The sequence below is a fragment of the Crotalus tigris genome, unplaced genomic scaffold (genome assembly GCF_016545835.1).
Source record: "Crotalus tigris isolate CLP2741 ecotype Arizona unplaced genomic scaffold, ASM1654583v1 scf7180000018053.2689490, whole genome shotgun sequence".
In the NCBI taxonomy this organism is placed as follows: domain Eukaryota; kingdom Metazoa; phylum Chordata; class Lepidosauria; order Squamata; family Viperidae; genus Crotalus; species Crotalus tigris.
In genome coordinates this window covers 268,156-289,199 of record NW_024096796.1, presented here as the reverse complement: position 1 = coordinate 289,199, position 21,044 = coordinate 268,156, and the positions used below count along the sequence as shown (strand labels likewise).

The 21,044-nt window shown below is 37.6% G+C and overlaps 1 protein-coding gene across 1 annotated transcript; it reads right to left on the bottom strand.

Moving 5' to 3' along the window:
• Window positions 1-1,623: 1,623 nt before the first annotated feature.
• LOC120309635 (autoimmune regulator-like) lies at window positions 1,624-16,580 on the bottom strand. The gene is made up of 5 exons (XM_039347061.1): window positions 16,431-16,580; window positions 15,051-15,225; window positions 11,470-11,570; window positions 9,418-9,533; window positions 1,624-1,795 (listed from the first exon to the last, which is right to left on the bottom strand). Exons 1-5 carry the CDS (start codon window positions 16,578-16,580, stop codon window positions 1,624-1,626), a joined length of 714 nt encoding a protein of 237 aa, XP_039202995.1.
• Window positions 16,581-21,044: the final 4,464 nt, after the last annotated feature.

Sequence of the window (21,044 nt, the reverse complement as noted above, 5' to 3'; positions counted from 1 at the left end):
CTTGGGGCTCTTACATTTTTACCATGCATTTCTCCCACATAAGGCTGCAGTGGCAGAGCCATTACACAGGCTCTTAGACAAGCAGGCTTCATGGCAGTGGACTAAAGTCCATGACAGGAGTTTCAATGAGGTTAAGGCCTTGCTCTCTTCAAATGCTGTATTAGCACATTTCAATGAGCAACTGCCTGTGTGCATCGCCTGCGATGCATCTTCTTATGGGGTGGGAGCAGTATTTGCCACCTGAAGGCTGATGGGACACAAGTCCCTGTAGCCTACTATTCAAGCACTCTGTCATCTGCAGAGCGGAATTATGCTCAGATTGACTGAGAAGCCTTGGCCACAGTGACTGGCATAAAGAAATTCCATGATTTCTTATATGGCCGCCACTTCACGGTCTATACAGACTATAAACCTCTGCTGGGTTTGTTTACTCTCAACAAACAGACACCACACAATTATTTCCCAGCATATGCTGAGATGGTCAATTTTCCTGTCAGCATATAATTACACACTCATCCACAAACCGGGAAAAGAGATGGGTCACACAGACGGCCTCAGCAGATTACCTCTCAAACAAATAGAAGCAGATCCTGCTCCTGCTATTAATATTCTTTCCATTCAAGAGTTGCCTGAATCTCCCCTCAATGCTAGGACGTGGCTGCAGAAACTGCCACAGATCGCACGCTCACACGCGTGCTGACATGGGTCTTGTCAGGATGGCCTGACACATATCCAGATGCTGCATTTCAAAGCTTCTGGCAAAGAAGGCATGAACTGTCTACATTTAAGGGGTACCTGTTATGGGGTAGTAGAGTAGTTATCCCAGCCTCACTGAGGTCTAGAGTCTTGTCTTCTGCATGAGGGACATCCGGGCATTGTGTGCATGAAAGCGCTTGCACACAACCATCTTTGGTGGCCGGGGCTTGATAATGCTATCGAGGCCCAGGTGCATGGGTGCCAGATGTGCCAACAATCATGGCCTGAAATGCCTCAGGCCCCTGTACACAGGTGGGAGGAGACACAAACCCCTTGGTCAAAGGTACATTTAAATTATGCTGGGCCCTTTCAGGGGCAATTCTTCTTTATCCTGGTGGATAGCCATTCCAAGTGGCTAGAGGTTGTACCTGTCTCCTTCACTACTACTGCCAGGACCATCCAGGTGTTGAGAGGAATCTTCGCTACCCATGGCCTCCCTGATGTCCTTTTTTCTGATAACGGTCCTCAATTTACTTCTTTTGAGTTCCAGGCTTTCCTTCAGGCCAACTTGATCTGGCACGCAATGTCAGCTCCTTTCCAACCTTCCACCAACGGGCAAGCTGAACGGATGGTGCGCATCACCAAAGGCGCACTCAAAAGAATCATGCATGGTAGCTGGCATCACAGGTTAGCAGATTTTCTTCTTGCACACCACACTACATCATGCACTGCTACTGGAAAGAACCCAGCTGAACTCCGCTGGGGTCGCCGCCTCATCACAAAGTTGGACAGACTGCACCCAGACCAGGTGGCTTCACAGGTGTCACAGCAGCTGGCACCTAGGAGACTTCAGGTGAGCGATCTGGTCTGGGCAAGGAATTATGGTCCTGGACATCTCTGGGTCTCTGCAAGATCTCGGGGCCGCTCTCATACGAAGTGACCTTGGGAGATGGCTGCGTCCTTCGGCGTCATATTGACCAACTGCACTGGTGGTTGTCCCCCGATGTTTCCGCTCCTGGCTCTGCTCTCGGGGGCGGGGGGGAGGGAGACCAGGAACAAGCTCACCAGGTCAAAATCCTGGGAATCCGTCTTGCAGTGCCTGGGGTTTTCCACAGGACACTGTTAATGTCTCAGTGGGTGAGCAAGGGTCATCCCAGAGTTCAACAAGTGCTCCGAACAGGAAGTCATCCCGGGGGGGTGGCCTGTGCGTCCACAACTGTGCCAAACAGGAATTCTCCTGAGAGGGGGTTTGCCATAGAGGCGGCTCCTGACTCTGGTACCTCGGCCACCTACACGGGGGACTGGAACTATTGGGGCACAGCTGCAACGCAGGTCACATCCAAGACTGATCGCGGGCTCGAGGGACTAAGTTCCCAGGAGCAGTACATGGAGACCTCCGCTCCACCATTGGGCTTGGGGATTTTCTCCTCTCCAAGGGAACCTGGCTGGAGTCCAGAAGACTCAGCCAGCCCGCCGCAACGGGGGTCACCTATCATTTATAGACATCCTGGTCTATCAAGCCCACCAGATGGGCTGGTAGGCCATGGACCATTAAGTAAAAGTCCTGGTCTGCCTAGCCAGGCAGGTGAGCTGACAGGCCAGGCACCCTCCCTGACCTTGCGTAGATCGCAAAGGGCTAAGGCCCCTCCCAATCATCTGGGAAACTATGTGAGGTTTCTGTCATCACAAAAGAACCTTGCTGGTCTATAACTGGGTGATGGGGATCTACACTTGGTAGAGCTAAACACACTAATTATAATTTTGGAGAGCGGTTTGTTTAAGTTAACATTATTTTATAAAGATATTCTGCCTGTGTGCTGGGCAGGGGAATTCTTTTTTTTTTTCTCCTGCCAGGGAACAAATGTAATTGTGTGTTTCATCTAGCGGGGAGGAATGTTGTGTCCTGGGCCTGATGAGGCAGCTCAGCAGGCCCAGAAATGTTGCAAATGGTCCCGGGCAACCCAAAAATTGCCCGGGACCAGACTGGTTGGCGCCGGCCTTGCGCACAGGTGCAAGGCACGAACAAAGGAGATTTATGATAGGCTGTTTGGGAAACTATAAAAGGCCTGTGAGCCTGTTGGGTTACTGAGTGGTAACGTGGAATGAATAAAGAAGAACTTGGTTACAACGTGAGTGTGTGTTGCTTCAATGCCGCGAACCCCAAGATGTGAAAGGAACTATATTTATTTGCAGATTTCTTCCTATCTTATCTCTATGTTCTGATATTTGTTGTTGATTTAAGATTGTAGCAGTAATTTTGGTTTATTTTTATCTAAGAAACAGGAATGTGTTCTGCATACTGATATCAAAATTAATACAGAAAATCTACCAGGTTTAGCAATTGGAGCTCAGGGAAGTTATGCCTATTTAGAAATTTTTAGATTGTAACTCCCATTAATCTCAGATAACAAGGTGTAAGCCAACGATGGGAATTGCGTATCACATCTGAAGCATGATAAGTCATGAAGGTTATTTCTGTATAAACAGAGCTTCTTTAATCCACTGAGTACAATAAGGCTGAAAAAATATGAAATGTCTGACCTTTACTGCTCGTAGTGTTTGAGCATTGGAATGTGAGTCTCCTTCCAAGTTGATAACTGTAGAGTTGTCCAAGCAGGACTTACATATCAGGATTCCACTAGAACGCAATGCAAAAACAATCTTAAGCATTCCCTCAAGGTATAGGACTTGACTTGAGATTCCATGGTTATTAAACTGGATAGAGCTACGTTAGACTACAAGTAGATTCTCAAATGATTTAATGTTTTTTCCTCACATAAACCTTTTATTTAATCAAACAGCAGCATAAACATTTGGACTAGACTAAGCCTTCCACCTTATCATCTTGTTTCTGATATGCAGGAAGATTTAGTGATGGTGATATGGTGGATCATTCAGTTATGTGAATTTGCACCCATACAGAACTTTCTGTAAAAGGTGAAATGTGATCAAAATTTTGCCTTGACTAAAACTTTAGAATACCTGTCTTATATAAAATTAGGAACAAATACGCTTCTAGGGGGGGGGGCATTAATTTAGTGCACCTGACATCAATATTTGCCAGGTCTCCATTCTCCTCCTGCTCACTTTCCATGGTAATAGCTGGGGCCTTTTTCCACAAGAGCTATGCACTAAGCCAGATGCTTAAGGCTTGACAAATATAAGAGATAAATGAAGATTTATTCTTGGGCACAATTAATACCTGATTTCATCTGTATGGGCAGGAAAATGGCAGCGCCAGTGGAAAGCCCTGAAACATTTACTGCAGTAGATCACATCACCTCCTTTCCGGCATATACCGCATTTGTCACTAATGGTTAGTTTCTGAAAAAATACAATTTCAAGTCATTTTCTAGCAAAAAGTGATCCTTTTTTTACCTACTAGAGAATAATTTTGTACTTTATATACCATCTTTTCTATCCAGTGTTTAACTGCTCTATAGTAATTGCTTAGAGCCCCACTTACTTACAGAGCCATCCTTATCCTTATAACATATAGACAATTCTTAATAAAATGATGAAACTTAAAAAACTTTAAAAAATAAACATTTAAACTTCGAAAACCTCAGCTTTAGTAGATTGAAACTCCCTGGTCCACTCACATCTTCATAATACTTGCAATATTGGTGGACTTTTTAATGAAGAGGTTATATTTTACACTGACCTTGCATTGTAAAATAGTAGCAAATGATACTTATTAGAGTCCTTTGGGGAGGAAGAGAGTAATTTTTAGACAGAGGGAAAGGGATACGTTGTCATCTCTTATTTGTGAGAAGCAAGACATGTTAGCCTGATCCATCAGGACTATTCTTAAGTTCTTTAATCATCATATAAAAGTTATTTTATATGTTCATAAATTAAACTATATATATTTATACAGTTAGAGCCATTGTGGCGCAGTGGTTAGATTGCAATATTGCAGCCTAATTCTGCCCACTGCCAGGAGTTTGACTAATTCAAGGTTGACTCACCCTTCCATTCTTCCGAGGTCAGTAAAATGAGGACCCAGATTGTTGGGGGCAATATGCTGACTCTATAAACCGCATAGAGATGGCTGTAAAATACTGTGATATGGTATATAAATCTAAGTGCTATTGCTATTGTTGTTGCTATTTGGGATCCAGGACAAGGAAAAAAAGCAGAGTATAATTTCATTGCAATAATTGAATATTAAACACGAGAAACACTTTAATAACTACTTGACTATTTATTACATTTATAATCTATCTTTTGTAACAGGAGCTCCAGGAAGCATTATGCGCTTCCTGAAACTCTTCCTATTTTTTCCCCACAAGTCTTTCAGATAAATGATATTGAGAGACAGTGGCTGGCCCAGAATCATCTACTGAGCTTGCATGGCTGTGTATGGACTAGAACCTAGGGCTCCCCATTCATAGCCCAATAACTTAACCAATAGTCTACGCTAGATCTGCTTGATTGAACCTAGTTTATATAGGGAAGAGAACAATTTAGAACTTAAAAACAAGCAAAAACAAAATCCCGGGACAAGGCTGCCTCAAGTATTCAAAATGCTAGAATTACTAGATTATGCTAAGGTGAATATTGAATCATAACTCCCTTAATATATCTGCTGTTCCTATTTACCTGATCCCATGCATGAAGAAATACGGAATGTTATTCAAGGACTCTTATATAGCATTATAAGAGTGGTACCCTACAGCCCTTTAAAAAATAACAAAGAACCATCACATTAACTTATTTTAGTGGTTTCAATTCATTCTTGACTCCTAGCAATTACCTGGATTAGTTCCTGTATTTTTATTGGCAAGATTTTCAGAAGCATTTTGCCATTGTCTGCTTCCTAGGGCTGAGAGAGAATGACTGGCCTAAGATCACCTGGCTGGCTTTGTGCCTAACTTGGCACTAGAACTTACAGTCTCTCAGTTTCTAGTCTGGAATCTTAATCATTATACCAAACTGGCTCTTGAATTCTATTTACTCAAATTTACTTATTATAGAGAAACATAATTCTAGGCATTTGCTTAATTTAGTTTTAATTAAATTTAAACTGAAACAGTTTCAGAGTTAGTTTTGGCTTTGCCCTATTCTTGTTCTAGCCCATTCATCTCTTGAAATGTGATCTTTAGTCTGCTAAAGACAAGAACATACCCCTGCTTTAAACTTTTATCTTACCATACAGCTCTTCTGATCAAAGCAAAGTAAAAAAAAAATGGCAACATATTGTTTTAACCATCTGACTCTTGCATAAATTCATACATATATTCATACATGCATACATAAATAAATACAGGATTTGAAATGACCTCACCCACTGAAATGTGAAAAATCCATGGAAAGACAAGCTACTGACCAGTTGTTTTTCTGTTCCAGCATTCTGTATTGTGGATGGAGCTGCCATGGACATAGATAGCAAAGATGGCAGGGGCTGCCTGAAGGAGGCACATAGAGGTTCTTTGATAAGAATTCTCCTGCCATCTTCAGTTGTTCTCTGAACATAAACAGCACCCTGAGGAGATAGGAAAATTCAATAACACTCCAGTCGTTATTCAGCTACAGCAGGAAAATATTTGCAGGAAGAAGGCAACACAAATTGTACAAATTATTTCAGATCTGTTATATGCTATCTCAAAATATTCTCAAACTGACAGAGGTTCTTTAATCACATTGTACACCAACTATTTATGCATAGCTTTGAACAAAAATCATTCTCTGTTTTCGTTTTCTAGAATGAAACCTGGAACTGTGATGCAGGAACAAATGGACAGTCCGTCATTGGAGAAAACAGCAGATTGTAGAACTACTTAGATATGGCAGCCTTCTCCAAACTGATATGCCTCTAATATCTGACGTAATAGCTCCTATCATCTCCAGCCAGAATGACCATCTGACATGGAAAGTCAAAAATCACAGTTATACCTGACTTTGAGAAAAGGATTCTTTTTTCTCTTCTGTGCTCCTGTCCTCTTTGGCCTTCCCAGATGAGCAGGAATCACACCTCCATGGTCCACTGATGAGTTTTCCAAGATAAAAAGACAGGTGTATAATCAAATATACAAAGGGAAGAAAGAAGGAAAAATAAATAAATAAATCTTATCTATAATCTGTTTCTTTCATGCAAAGTAGTGTTTTCAAATAATACTGGCTGAAGATATTTTGCTATCTCGCTTAATCCACATTTTTTGACGTAGTTCCCAGTTAAATCACATTCAGCACTGCTATAAGGATAGCATTCTCCATATTTAATTTAGGGTCTCACAATGCACATGGAATTACTGAATATCAATTAATATCTGGCTGCTGCTTCTCTCTGTACACAATGGATGCTGTCCATGCTGACTATCAAATTCTGCCCAGGAGCAGAACTAGCCCTTGTTACTATACACAGTACTGCTCTTATACTTAAAATGACACCAAACCAATGCATCAAATTGCTGTTCTGTCCTACTCTTTTACAGAGGAGGCTGAGAAGTGGGATGATGGATAAATATAAGGAAAATGGCAGAAAAAGCTCTATTTAATTGCCTTCATTATTTTCTGGAGTGAAATAAGTGAGGGTAGGACAAAAGGGTCATTTGTTGAGCTGGGCAACTATAGACACAAAATAGTATATAAAGGCAGAAACACATTTTAGAATATTTTGTTCCAGCAGTATAGCACAAAAATGCTTCTTCTTTTTGCATCATAAAATAGTGGAACTCTGTTTTCTTTTTCTCTGCCCATGGTGGATGTCCAAAGAAAAGTTTATCTCAGAAACAGGGAGAAACAAGAAGAAAGGGGATGATGAATGTGAAAGAAATCAATATGCTAATAGAAATGGCAAATACTGGGAGAAAATGGCTGCAGCAGAGGCTGGGAGATTGTGACCAGACTTCCCAACATTTCCTAAACACACCTCTGATCTCATATACAGCAGGTCAGCTGATCTCATCTCCAACACAAGCATGACTAAATAAATAGATTGTACACTACTTGAAGCCATGATGTAATAGCACTGACTTAAGCAGAAAAATATTAGTTAAGAAGTGTTATGCTTATTATGTTCTCAAGCTGTTTCATTCAAGGCTTGGAGATAAGGTAAGGGCAGCATCATGAAGATAATGAGTGAATATTGACATTTCGAGAACATAACTGAGGCAGATCCAATGTAATAATGGAAAAACATACCCAAATGGCAAATAAATAAATAAATGTACTGGGACATGAACCACTACTTCTAAAACTTTAAACAGTTCAATGGTATTATCTCTGTATCTGATGCTTTACCACTTGACAGCTGATCAATAGCCTATCATTCTTCATGTCTAATAGTATTTGTTCCTTATTCTTGGTTTACAAATGGTTTTGTCATTCAATAATGACAAAAGACTTCACCTCTTTATTTACTTTCTTTATTTACTTTATTAGATCTCTCACAATATTATTGTTTAGCAATCCTATCTTAACTGTACATTTTCTTGCAATATTTCTGATTTTTTAAAAAAATATTTCATTTTCTTATCTATGGAGATTCTCAATTATCCAGGTCATGGTTTTCCCATAGGTGCTTTTTCCAAAAGGCAACTGGACTGTCTTGGGTTTTTTTCTTGGAAAACATTTTGCTTCTCATCTTGATGAGAAGTGAAATGTGCTCAAAGAAAAAAAACCAAGGAAGTCCAGTTGCCTTTTGGAAAAAGCACCTTTGCAACATCTCATTTTCTTTTTCTTGCTATTTTCTTCTGTTTGTTGATAGCCTTGATTGACATATCTTCCTATGTCAGGTACATAGGCAATATTTAAATATACATTAAATATGTAACACAACCAGTTCATTATACCTCATCCATATTTTAACATTCTTCCAGAAAGCACACGATGTATGCCTGCAAATCTGCACAATAAAGATTAGAGTAGCTAAAGCAAAGCCTTTATCAAAGGTAATGTATAGCTGAAAAACTGGACATTGAAAAATAATAACTGAAATAAAACAGATATCTTCAAATTATAGATTTGAAATGTGGTCTGCAAAAAACAACCCACAGTAAATTGTTCCTGGAAAAATAAAGAACGGCTACTATAGTGAAGTTATGTAAACAGACATTCACATACTTGGGCTTTCTGATTCTGATTTGTGATGCCAGTAGACTAGAATACCTGGCAAGGTTAAGCAAAGTGAAAGAAAGGAAGACAATAGATAAGGTGGCTAGATGGGATCAAGGCTATCAGTGGGATGTTTCTGTAAAAAGTGCCAATTTTTCTCAAAATGCCAGTGAGGAGAGATTGAGATGGAGAATATTTTTTACAGATCTCAGAAGTTGGGTCTGACTTGAAGATACCTTAGATATAAACAATGTAATAGCTATATCTGTCCGTCCGTCCATCCATCTATCTATCTATCTATCTATCTATCTATCTATCTATCTATCTATCTATCTATCTATCTATGTTTTTCACAATTATTCTTCATTTTTTACTTTGAGGTGTTGATTACTGTAAGTAATTTTTAATTATAACCCAGGTGTTTGTCATATTTTTTTAATAATAAAAACAAAAAGCCCTTCTATAGCCTTCATTCTAATCTGCACCCTAAAATTAATGACAAAACTCAGTGAGAACATGCTACATAAGATTACAAAACTAAGTTAAGGAACTAATTGTAAAAGCTACAAAGAACTGTAATCACTCAAGGAAGCAAAAAGCTGTAAATCTGTAGGGCCTAACCCTAGGCTATATTCAATTTAGACGGATAAAAGTTGTTTTTACCTTGGAATTTCTGTCAGTGGTGGTAAAAGACAACCAAGATGAAAGGCCTTAGGGCATCCATCACAACAGATCAGCTCTCCACCATCCCTACAGATAGCACATTCATCATCGTTCTTCTGGCCAGCAAATTGTGGAATAATTAAAATGAAAAGAACATTACAATTTTAACCAATTTCTTTGCAATTTCTTTCAAGGCTGCTTTTGCAGATCTCATTATCACCAGACCTTTGTTAAAATTATCATTTCTCAGTTTACTTTGACCAGTAGCCGATTTTTAAACAAACATCTTCTTCAAGATCCATGAAGACTTATTTAATAATAGGCTTACAGTCTTCCAGAAGATCAATATATCAATGTATATAAACACCTATATAATGCCTGAATGATGCTTTGCAAAGGCTGAGTCAGATATTGCAGAAATCAGGTATTCAGTTTCTTTTGTAACTCAATCATGGAAGGCAGTGAATATTGACCAAATGGTAAGGGCATTCTCAACAAGCCAACAGAAGCTCACTAGATGCAAGCTCTTGACCGCAGCAACATCAAGATCATGAATAAAATGTCCTAATCTCATTCACACTAAGATTTGTGGGAGAAGATGGAGAATATTGTTTTAAAACTGGAACACTAAGGACAAATGTAGGCTCCCTCCACCCTGGACTGGGAGTGAGATAAAAACTGCTGTGTGAAGACCCACCCTGTAAAAACAGTGAGGTGTCTCCAAGTATAGCTAACAAGTTATACAGAGCCCCAAATCTGTGCAAGCCTTGCTGATTATCTCTATACAGGGACAAGTGTAAACCTGAAAACAATTCGGGTGAGAACGAACATAATTATTAACACCTTTTATGAAAGCAGGTAAAAAAAATAATTTGTGCAGTTATTATAAACTGAAATACTTGGGGAATTCCATCTTGATAGAAATGGCACATCAACTAAGAAGGAAAAAAATATATATCATGTCCGAACCTACATCTTTGAATCTGACACCAGTTTAAATAGAGAAGGAAAACTGGGACTTCCCACCCTGATGGATTCAGCAAGTTATATGTTGGATATATACTAGAGATTAGGAGAAAGCTAATGAGTTAGACTATTAGCTATTAGTAACACACAGGATAACTCCCATCATGTCCCCACTTGTTCCTATCACAGGAAAGTTTATGAAAATTTTTCATTTATATTTGAATAATGTCATATACATGTAGTCCTCAATGTACAACCATAATGGAGACCAGAATTTCGATTGTAAGCTATCAAGGTATAATCCAAGGCATCCACATGACTGGATGCAATTTTATTACTTTTTTTTTTAGCAGTAGTAGTCACTAAGCAAATGACATGATTCTTAAGTGAATCAATGTATTCCTATGGCCATTTTTTTGCCAGAAACCAGTCAAAAAGACCAGAAATCTGCAATAAAATAAAATAAAATAAAATAAACCATAGTCATGTGACCATGGAATGCTACAACCAGCTCTAAAGTTGAGCCTGTTGCCAAACCCCTGAAATGTGACCATGGGACTGTGAGAGTTGTGCAGCTGTCAGAACTCCAGAATTGGGTCATAAGTCATAGTGGGGTTACCATTGTAACTTCGAATGACTGCTGGGTGACTGGTTGTAAGTTGAGGACTACTTGTACAGAAAGGATTAGTTAAAACAGCAGTTTTCCAACAAAAATATGTCTACAGGTTCTGTCTACAATCTCACCTCTCTTATTTACCTCAGCAAGATATAGGATATGATGTATCAACATATTAAATGGAACAATAATGCAAATTGTATGAGATTGTTTTCCACTTCAGTTTTAGAGAATATTAGAAACTTTATTGTATTTTTTTAAAATGTTAATTGAAGGGCTTACATTGCAGTTTCATGGAATCACTGACTTAAATCCTGAGAAATTGTGCTTTTAGTAATTTAGTAATTTTTAATAATAGTGATTGACAAGACTCAGTGAGGCAGCAAGGAATGAGTATATAGGCTTCACACATACAGGAGCCATTACTTGTTCCTTTGCTTTAAAATAATGCATCAAAATCCCATACAAACTTTCCCACAAATAGGCAAGGTAAACAATGCAGTATGAAGCACATGTATCTGCCTCTTGTATGTGGAACCAGTATGCAAATGTTTTTCTTGTTGCTGTTCACCTATTAATATTGAATAGTCATATTCACACTTTCTTGTTTGGTTCCTAGTTTTGCATCTTAATATAGATTGGCAGATGCATGCAACACTTGCTATTGGTACATAAGACTAATAGAGACTCTTGGGTTTCCTATTTATCTCCATGGATGAAGATTCATATGGTCACCATAACCTTGCCATAGTGAGACTGACTCTAAACAGAGAAGCCAGCCCAGCAAAGGTTGCTCTTTACTACCAAAGATCCAAAGAGAATAAGAATTGAGTATAGTATATAATTATACATATTCAGAAACCTGGGGTTCTTTGTTATTCATGCTGGACTTCATTTCATAAGCTTTATTTTCTCCAAGTTCTTCCAGTGTGTTTGATGTATAACATTCATCTCCAACTTTAACAAATTTCTTAGCGTTGCCTAGAAAAAGACATATTTGACATCTTTGAAACCGTGTCTTTCCTAGGAGACAGTTTAACCTTAGCTGTAACTGGAATATTAAACCAAATTAACTTTTTCAAATAATGTAAGGTAACTTATAGTCATCTTTTATGCATGTGCCCAGAATATAAAATGAGGAAGGTTTGGTATAGATTTTACAACAAAGCAAGGAAAAAGGTTAACACAATATGGAGAATATCATAGTGCCAATGTTTCAGTGGGATTAAAATAGAATGAAGCACTTTGAAAGAGCTGTTAGATTCGCGACTGTTCAGTAGATTCACCGTCTTTATACCTCAGATCCCCATCTGCAAAAATGAGATCTACTTAATGATCAAATGATCAAATGATCAAGTTAATACAAATTCTTCATCTTGACATTGAAATTGTCTATTATTTCTGCTTGAAGTTTTTTTTCCTGTCAACATACTGTTCAACAGAGACAATCAACAAACCAAAAAGGGAACAAAAAGACCAAAACACCTCCCCACCAGCAATCAACACCCAGATGAGCATAGATTAACACCAAGATTAACATTGGATCAACAATCAAGAAGTGATAATACCTCAGTCAAGGAAGCTAATAATAAACAGCCCAACCAAAGAAACTCCAACACCACTCCCACCAACCCCAACAAGGCAAACCACTAGAATATAAATTAAGAGCAAACCCCACTCCGTACTAGCACTGATGATGTTACCTAGTTTGGGTAATGAAAAATCTGCAAGAAAACATCCAAGCTCAGAGAGCACCAAGGAACCCTAATTTCAACACTGAGCTACAAATATTCTCCTTATCAGTTTCTTCTGTCAATTGTGTTTGATTCTTGGACACTGTCTGAAAAAGTCCCTTCAATTTTTGGGGCAAGATTTTTCAAAAGTGGTTTGCCATTGCCTTCTTCTGAGGGCAAAGCCAAGGTTACCCAATTGGCTTTGTGCCTAAGATGGGACTAGAAATGCTTTCCCAGTTTCTAGCTTGATGCCTTAGCCATTACACTAAACTGGCTCATTGAAGAGGATAGTTAGCAATTAGAAGGTTCTTTAGATTGGGTAGGAGAATTGTGGAGAGATGGCTACAGATAATATGGAATTAATGATCTGTTTGTTTTTATTTGAATCTTATAATCAATCAGTTTTCTTACATGCAAAGAGCAGACTTAAATAAAATCACCAAAAGACAGCTTAGATCAACTGCTACAACGATAAGCCAATTCAACAAAAGTTACTGAATAGCCTTTCATGTCATTCCCCCCCCCACCTAATGTAATATATAGGCCCCTTGGCTAAACAAATAATTTGTATGTTGAACAATATCTTAGCCATTCAGAATTCTAAATGATGACTTGGAATCATATCTGAATGAGCAGTACATTAAGGCATAGTATAAAGATAATGTTGGATAGATTATTCAAAGACTAGAAGACTTCAAAATTAAATCTAAAACTTGACCACGTCATGTGACATTTCAATATATAACATTGACAAGTCTCCAATCAAGGACATCAAATTATTGTGAAATTGTTTGTTCCTTTCTGAGATCTCAGGGAGAAATTTCAAAATCTAATGAGATCTGATAATGAAACAAGATTGTTCATGGTTTTAAATTTTATTTTGATGGGCAGATCATTTCACAGAAGTAGTCCAACCATTTGGATTAGGGTATTCAACAAGCATAGCAAAGTGATAAACTTACCACTTGGAAGAGAATAATGTTGTAGCTCAGCATTTTCTGATTTCTTCACAGCTTTTGTTTTAGGAAAGGACCCTGTTGATTTATAAGACAGTTTGCAATACTGAAAACAGAAATTATCTTTTTTTTTTTTTTGCAAAATGCCCAATACAGGTAGTTCTCAACTTACGACCACAATTGAGTCCAACATTTCTGTTGTTAAGTGAGTTTTGCTCACTTTTTTGCCACATTTGTTAAGTGAATCATTGCAGTTGTTAAGTGAACCATGTGGTCATTAAGCAAATAGGGCTTTCCCCATTGACTGCCTGTCAGAAGCCAGCTGGGAAAGTTACAAATGATGATCACATGACCCTAGGACAATGCAACTGTCATAAATACATGCCTGAATTTTGATCACATGACTGCAAAGATATTGCAACAATCTTAAGTGTAAAACAGTCATAAGTCACTTTTTCCAATGCCGTTGCAACTTTGGTCACTAAACAAATGGTTGTAAGTCGAGGACTACCTGTAACAATAAATCTTATTATATGTTATTTATTAGGGACTACACTTTTCTCAGAAGCTTGAGAACCATTAGTATAGAAAACAAATGGAAAGAAAATGTTTAACTCCAACTGCATGTTGCCTTTATTTTTATAAAAAGAGAAAAATGCAGTATGATGTCATTACAATGGATTCCTCTTCTGAGATACTTGTTTTGGGGAGGGGGAAGGGTTTTCTTTTATTCTTTAAACTCATTCTTTTCATATTTTAGTTAAACTGCAACAGCTACAGTAAAATCATAGTACATAATTCTATACCAAGGTGCGGATCAGTTTTCTGATACTACCTAGAGGTTGAGTTAATTGCAAAGAGTCTTTTTCTTCTGTCATCTTTCTCTTTCCTTGGGATTTGTGCTGAGTCACAATCTTTGGATTATTAATGCCAAGTTTCTTTGTTCTGCGATGCCTGCTGAAATCCATATCTGAAAACAAGGAAAGTACTGAGACTGACTGAGATTCTTGCGTACAGTTATGGAAATTTGTCTTCAACCATAGAAGCTAATTTCTTCCTTAGCAGAGAAAAATACATGTCACAGGATAGATCTTATAAATGTTCTACTATTGTTAACTCACATTTTCATCATTGTATCAAGTGGCTGGCTTTAAATTAAACTTGAATTTTAGGTTATACTAAAATCACTTTGATATGCTGGACATGTCCCAAATACACTAATTTTAGTATGAACCATATTCAGTCAATTAGATACAACTTGATTACTCCCATAATTTCCAATTTCTATACTACCTATCATTCACACATTCTCGCTGTCTCCTATAAATTTAATTTTAAGGCCATGATGACAATATCTTATACCTTTAGGAAAGTTGTTCCAAATGGACTGAAGCTTGGAATACCTCTCCAGGTTGTATTCTTTGAAAAGGACTCTCCAGAAATCTTCTATGGAAGATAAATCCTGATTTAGCAACCATGTCAACATGGTGTAAAAAGCCCTGTGGCAACCTTCAGTTTCCTTCAGGTGGAGAGTGTCCTTCAAGACAAAAAGAAATGCAACATTGACATAATTCTCAAATAGATTTTATTTCTTTAAAATGCTTAACATATATATTATTTGGTATAGTCTATCTTCTTGAGTAGTAGGTAATTAAGGATGGTCATAGCCTCAACGTTTTGAATATTCTATTTTAAAAACAAGGAATGAGGAGAAATAATTTTAATGCTATTTATGTAATTTGCACATCACCAACTAAGGCAAAAAATTATATTTTGATATTTGGTATTTCTGAATTTTGCAGCATAATTTAAATCTGACAAACTGTATATTTTTAGGATGACTTCAACCTTAATATACAGTATATTAGATGTTTTTTACATCAATGGTATTTAGATGTGCAAAAAGTCCCCCAGAATCGCTTAGATGGGCAGCAAATAAATTAAATAAATAAAAAGAGATTTAGTATGCAGAAAATTTCATGCAAAAGGAATGTATATTGGGGAGAACATCCAATAATATAATGTAATAAATAGAACATAGTATAATACATAATGAATACAATATTTATAAAGTAAGCAGTTATTTGCAATATAATAAAGAAAAAATTAAAATGAAATTTATTTTGGAAAAAAATAGAAACTGAGGAAAATTGAATATGAGCTTTTTGGAATTATAAGTAATCTTGAAAGTGCTATAGAAATTGAAGCAAAAGGCAAATACTGTAATGCTAAAAGTGTGGGGAAAAGTCAACAGTATCCTCAGATTACTCTCTCCCTAAACTAATGTTTTTAGACAGGCATTCCTTTGTAGCCATTTGCAGTTATTTCAAACTATATTCATAAACATTGATGTATAAACTCGGAAACAACACTTCCATTCATACCTTGATACTAAAAGTTAATACCCAGGATATACAGTTTCAGACTCTTGATTTTTCACCATACCTGCTCAAATAAAAGTTTATACAAAGTAGTCTGAAAAATCATCACATTTCAATAATTTGCACAGAATGAAAGAGAAAATGCAGTAATGAAAAATAAAAATGCCAAAATTAAAAAGTGAGAGATAGATCAGCAAAACTGTAGTTGAACATGAGTTATACATAATATTGTATAAAATAAAACAACAGATATGCAAATTATTGTAACACAATAAATGAATGGCTTAAAAGAAACAGATATATTCCAGTATTATGTACTGAAGGGTTATATAGTACCTGGAATTTTTTTCTCCTCTCTCACCTTGAACATCTCTTCAGTGACAACTTCATGATCAGCAAGCCCATGAAGTAATGGGAAGACATCATCCACTGCCATTGAAATCTCTGTGCGGTAAATTTTCAGTAATTTTCTCAAATCTCCTTCTCCTAATGCTCTGTTGAAATGGGACATCCTGGAACAGAAAGATATGTCCAGAATGAGTAAGCTAATCTTCCAAGTTTATTTTTGGATCAACTTTGCACGAACCAAACCTTATTAAAAATGCCTGAAGATTATTTAAACCCCAGTTCTAAAGTAAGATATTCTGGAGGATTATCAGTTATTTCATGAACATTGCTGCCAGCCTTGCTTGCTTTGGAACATAAGACTTGCAAACATAGTTTGCAAAAAGATTATGCTTCTGCCTATAATTTGTCTTTTCCAGTGACTTCTTGGTTGTTGCTGTTTTTCATTTTTTTTCAATATTTCTAAAACATTCAGCTTTAGCATGCTTAGCCAGGCTGTCCTAATAATCAAGAAATACTGCGCTGTTGGTTTCACCTTCTAAATGGTAATCAACGCAGTATCTGATTTCCACAGTTCCTTGTGCTCTTTATATTGCTCCATCTGGAAATAAGGATAGATGAGGAGGGAGGAGGTGGTTTGTGGAACAAAAGCAACAAAATGTTATTGAAGATACCAACAGAAACTCCGTGATAACATTCTGATGAATCTGGAAAATAAAATATCTCTCTAGTCTAGTTAAACCTATTTAAACTGCTTTTTTATTTGAAATATTGTGTTTCTTTTACAGTATTTCACTCCACCCTGTGTCATCTGCACACACTGTGTATTACCTTTCTTGATTGGAAAATGAGCAGGTTGTACTGTGGATGGGGAAGTGCTGGGTCCCCACCCCACCCCACCCCACCCCACCCCTGGTTCCTTACAGTTTTGATAAGGCTCCATAACTTGCATGACAGACTTGCAAATTAAATTGCTTATATTGCAAACATACGATCGTAATCAGGAATATAATCATATTGAGCTCCTATATTCATGTTAATTGAGACATTATTGCCATAATGTAATTAAAAATACAAAAATATATATTAGTGGAGTGACAAAGTGCAAGTCAAGAGCAGTCAGAGCTTACAGCAGTCTTTTTTAGTCTGTGGTTTCCATACTAAATTGTAATTCTGGAGTTGTGGTCTTCACACGTTTGAAAGTACCAGAATAAGGAAAGTCAGTATAGGGAGAATCTGGCATTGCAATATAATTAATTGGAAAGTGGCCTAAGAGATATTCACAATAGAATCTAGGTGTTTATATCCAGAATGAGGATGAGCTTGTTAGTATATAGATAGATGTTGGCAAATGATCAGGCATAGCTGGATATTTGAGTATCTTTATATTTCCACTTAAAAAATTGTGATTGAACATGTATAACTTTTTGTTGTTGTTGTTGTTGTTGTTGTTAATTGCGAAGTCGTGTCCGACCCATCACGACCCCATGGACAACGTTCCTCCATGTCTTCCTGTCCTCTACCATCTTCTGGAGTCCATTTAAGTTCACACCTACTGCTTCACTGACTCCATCCAGCCATCTCATTCTCTGTCGTCCCCTTCTTCTATTGCCCTCAATCTTTCCCAGCATTAGGCCCTTCTCCAGTGAGTCCTTCCTTCTCATTAGGTGGCCAAAGTATTTGAGTTTCAACTTCAGGATCTGGCCTTCTAAAGAGCAGTCGGGGTTGATCTCTTCTAGGACTGACCGGTTTGAACGCCTTGCAGTCCAAGGGACTCGCAGGAGTCTTCTCCAGCACCATAGTTCAAAGGCCTCAATTCTTTGGCGCTCAGCCTTTCTTATGGTCCAACTTTCACAGCCATACATTGCAACTGGGAAAACCATGGCCTGGACTATACGCACTTTGTTGGCAGGGTGATGTCTCTGCTTTTTAGTATGCTGTCTAGATTTGCCATAGCTTTCCTCCCCAGGAGCAAGCGTCTTTTAATTTCTTGGCTGCAGTCCCCATCTGAGGTGATCTTGGAGCCCAGAAAAATAAAATCTGTCACTATCTCCATTTCTTCCCCATCTATTTGCCAGGAATTGAGAGGGCCAGATGCCATGATTTTGGTTTTCTTAATGTTGAGTTTCAAGCCTAAATCTATGTCTCTTTAGCATTTTTTCAGCACCAAATGACATTTTATTTCAGCTGACTTGGGGAAAATGTTGCTCAAGGAAGAAAGGAATGAGAAGCTAGGCTATTCAGATTTTTTCTACACAGTTTTAAGTAATGTTAAAGCTATTTAATAATAATGTAATGTTAAAGTTTTTTGTTATAGTAATAAAATAATGTGGTTAAAGCTATTTGTTAATAATAAAATCCTAGGATTATCTGTGCATTGGCTCATTTTTCAGAATTTTAATGGACTTCCTAGAATTTTAGTATTTTAGAAAACCTAACACTGTTTCACTCCATGAAAATCAGGGTGACAGCTAAAAGCTGTGAGTTCTATTATATGCTAGTTCTATGAGAATTGGATCAGAAACTGCATTTCATGAAAAATAAAAATACCACTACTTCCAAGTATGTAATTAGTCTCTTAGCACTTTAAATTATTACAAAAATTCATTGACTTTCCATAGTATTTAATCATTATGTCTTCGCTAAAATGAAAGCAGGAAAAGCCCACAATAATGATCACCAAAGAAATAAGATAAAAATATACAACTCAGATCATCCTGAGGATTGTTGATGTATTTTGGCTTTAGGAAAACTAACTCAGATAACTATTTTAACAGTGAATTCCTTTTAACCTATTCGCCAGTAATCCTTAGTTATTTAATTCTCCATTCATTACATTTTGCTAAATGTATTAGCTTAACTTTTCTCTCATTCCATTTTGTAGTACTCATAGTTCTTCAGCTGAAATTGGCACTGGGAAGGACTCTTACCTAAAATCATTGAGGATTGTTACTAGTTAAGGATTGAATTCATTCATACTTAACTACATTGCTCATCTGATTCATACAATTCCATTCACTATTTATAAACTATGATTAATGACTTGATGCTACACATTACTTTAACATATATTGAATTACAATTCCCATAATCATGATAGCATGTGAATTCTGGCCAGTATAATGCTATATACCGGAATGGGAGAACTGTTGTAGAAAGTATTAAGTTAAAACAATCAAGAATTTGATTAAATTTTATATGAAGGCAATTTTGTATGAAGGGTTTGGAAAAATAGTTGAGCCAGTTGGTCACATAAAGGTAAGGAAACATGACAAACGAGGGCTTGGAATCCTCTTGGGTAAGCAAAATCAAACCCCACCCTTCATTTTTGCATAAGAAAGTGCTCCTAACAAAATCACTCTGTGAGCAAGTTAGTCAGTTTCTAAATTTGATAAATATAAATAAATAGAATTTATTTATTTATTTATTCTATAGTTTAGAATAAGCTAATGAAAAATTATATCATTCACCAAAATAAAGCTTTGCCATCACATCTAGGAATTGTGTTTAGCAAAGAACTAGAGCAGTGGCTCTCAATCTTTTTAGACCGGCGACCCCGGTCATGAGCAGGTGGCGCGCATGCGCGGCGCCACCCCTGCGCGGCACACATGCACGGCGCCGCCCCCTGCGCAGCGCGCACGTACAGCACCACCCCTGCGCGGCATGCATGCGCGGCGGCAGCCCCTGCGTGGCGTGCATGCGCGGTGCCGCCCCCCTGCGCCGGCTGAGAAAAAAATGGCGGATCGTGTTGTTTGGCGACCCCCGTGAAATGGTCGTTCGACCCCAAATGGGGTCGCGACCCACAGGTTGAGAACCGCTGAACTAGAGAAATACAAATCAAATGAAGTATAAAGACTGCACTATAATTAGCAATGTTATATTGACAGTTGTAAACAATATGAATGGGATATTTTATGTAAGCCCTAAATTTTATTCTCCTTATGAAGCCCAATATATCTGCTGACTCTTTTCTTGGTGATCACCAGGCTCCATTATTTTGTTACTCTTTAATAAAGTCACACAATAAACTGGTGTAATACAAATATAGTAGCAGCCTCAAGCTTATTTTCAAAACTGCCATATTAAATGAGAGGCTGCAACCCTGAGCTATAAAGTATGCATGTGCACCCCAAAAAACCTAAAAGCAAACTAAGGTAGCAAGGGGCATCATAAGGGCTATAGGGAATGGCGGAGAGTAAGTCTCATAGTTATTTGTAAGAGTGCTGGGGCATAATCTCAAAATTGCAAATGTGCCAACTGGCCCAAGCAAGTTAGCATTAGTGAACCCTATTGCATGTGTACATGCTCTGAGCATATTTAGAAAAATATGGACAGGTACACACATACTTTGGACAAATACAAGAGTTCCTGTTCCCAAAAGCTGGACTTATTTTGTGTCAGCTGCAGATTCTGAATGATTCAGCTGCGGGGAATCCATGTGAATTTGCTATCAGAGCTTATTAATATTTGCAATCCCAATTGGTTAGCAAATTCTGACTGGGAATTTGCATGTATTTTAACTTAATTGATATGACCGTGTGTGATACATTAGAAAATGCCTTGTCAACAAAGATTCTGTTCATTCAAGCCAAGCATCAAATTTCTGATTCTATTCCCATATAATGACAAA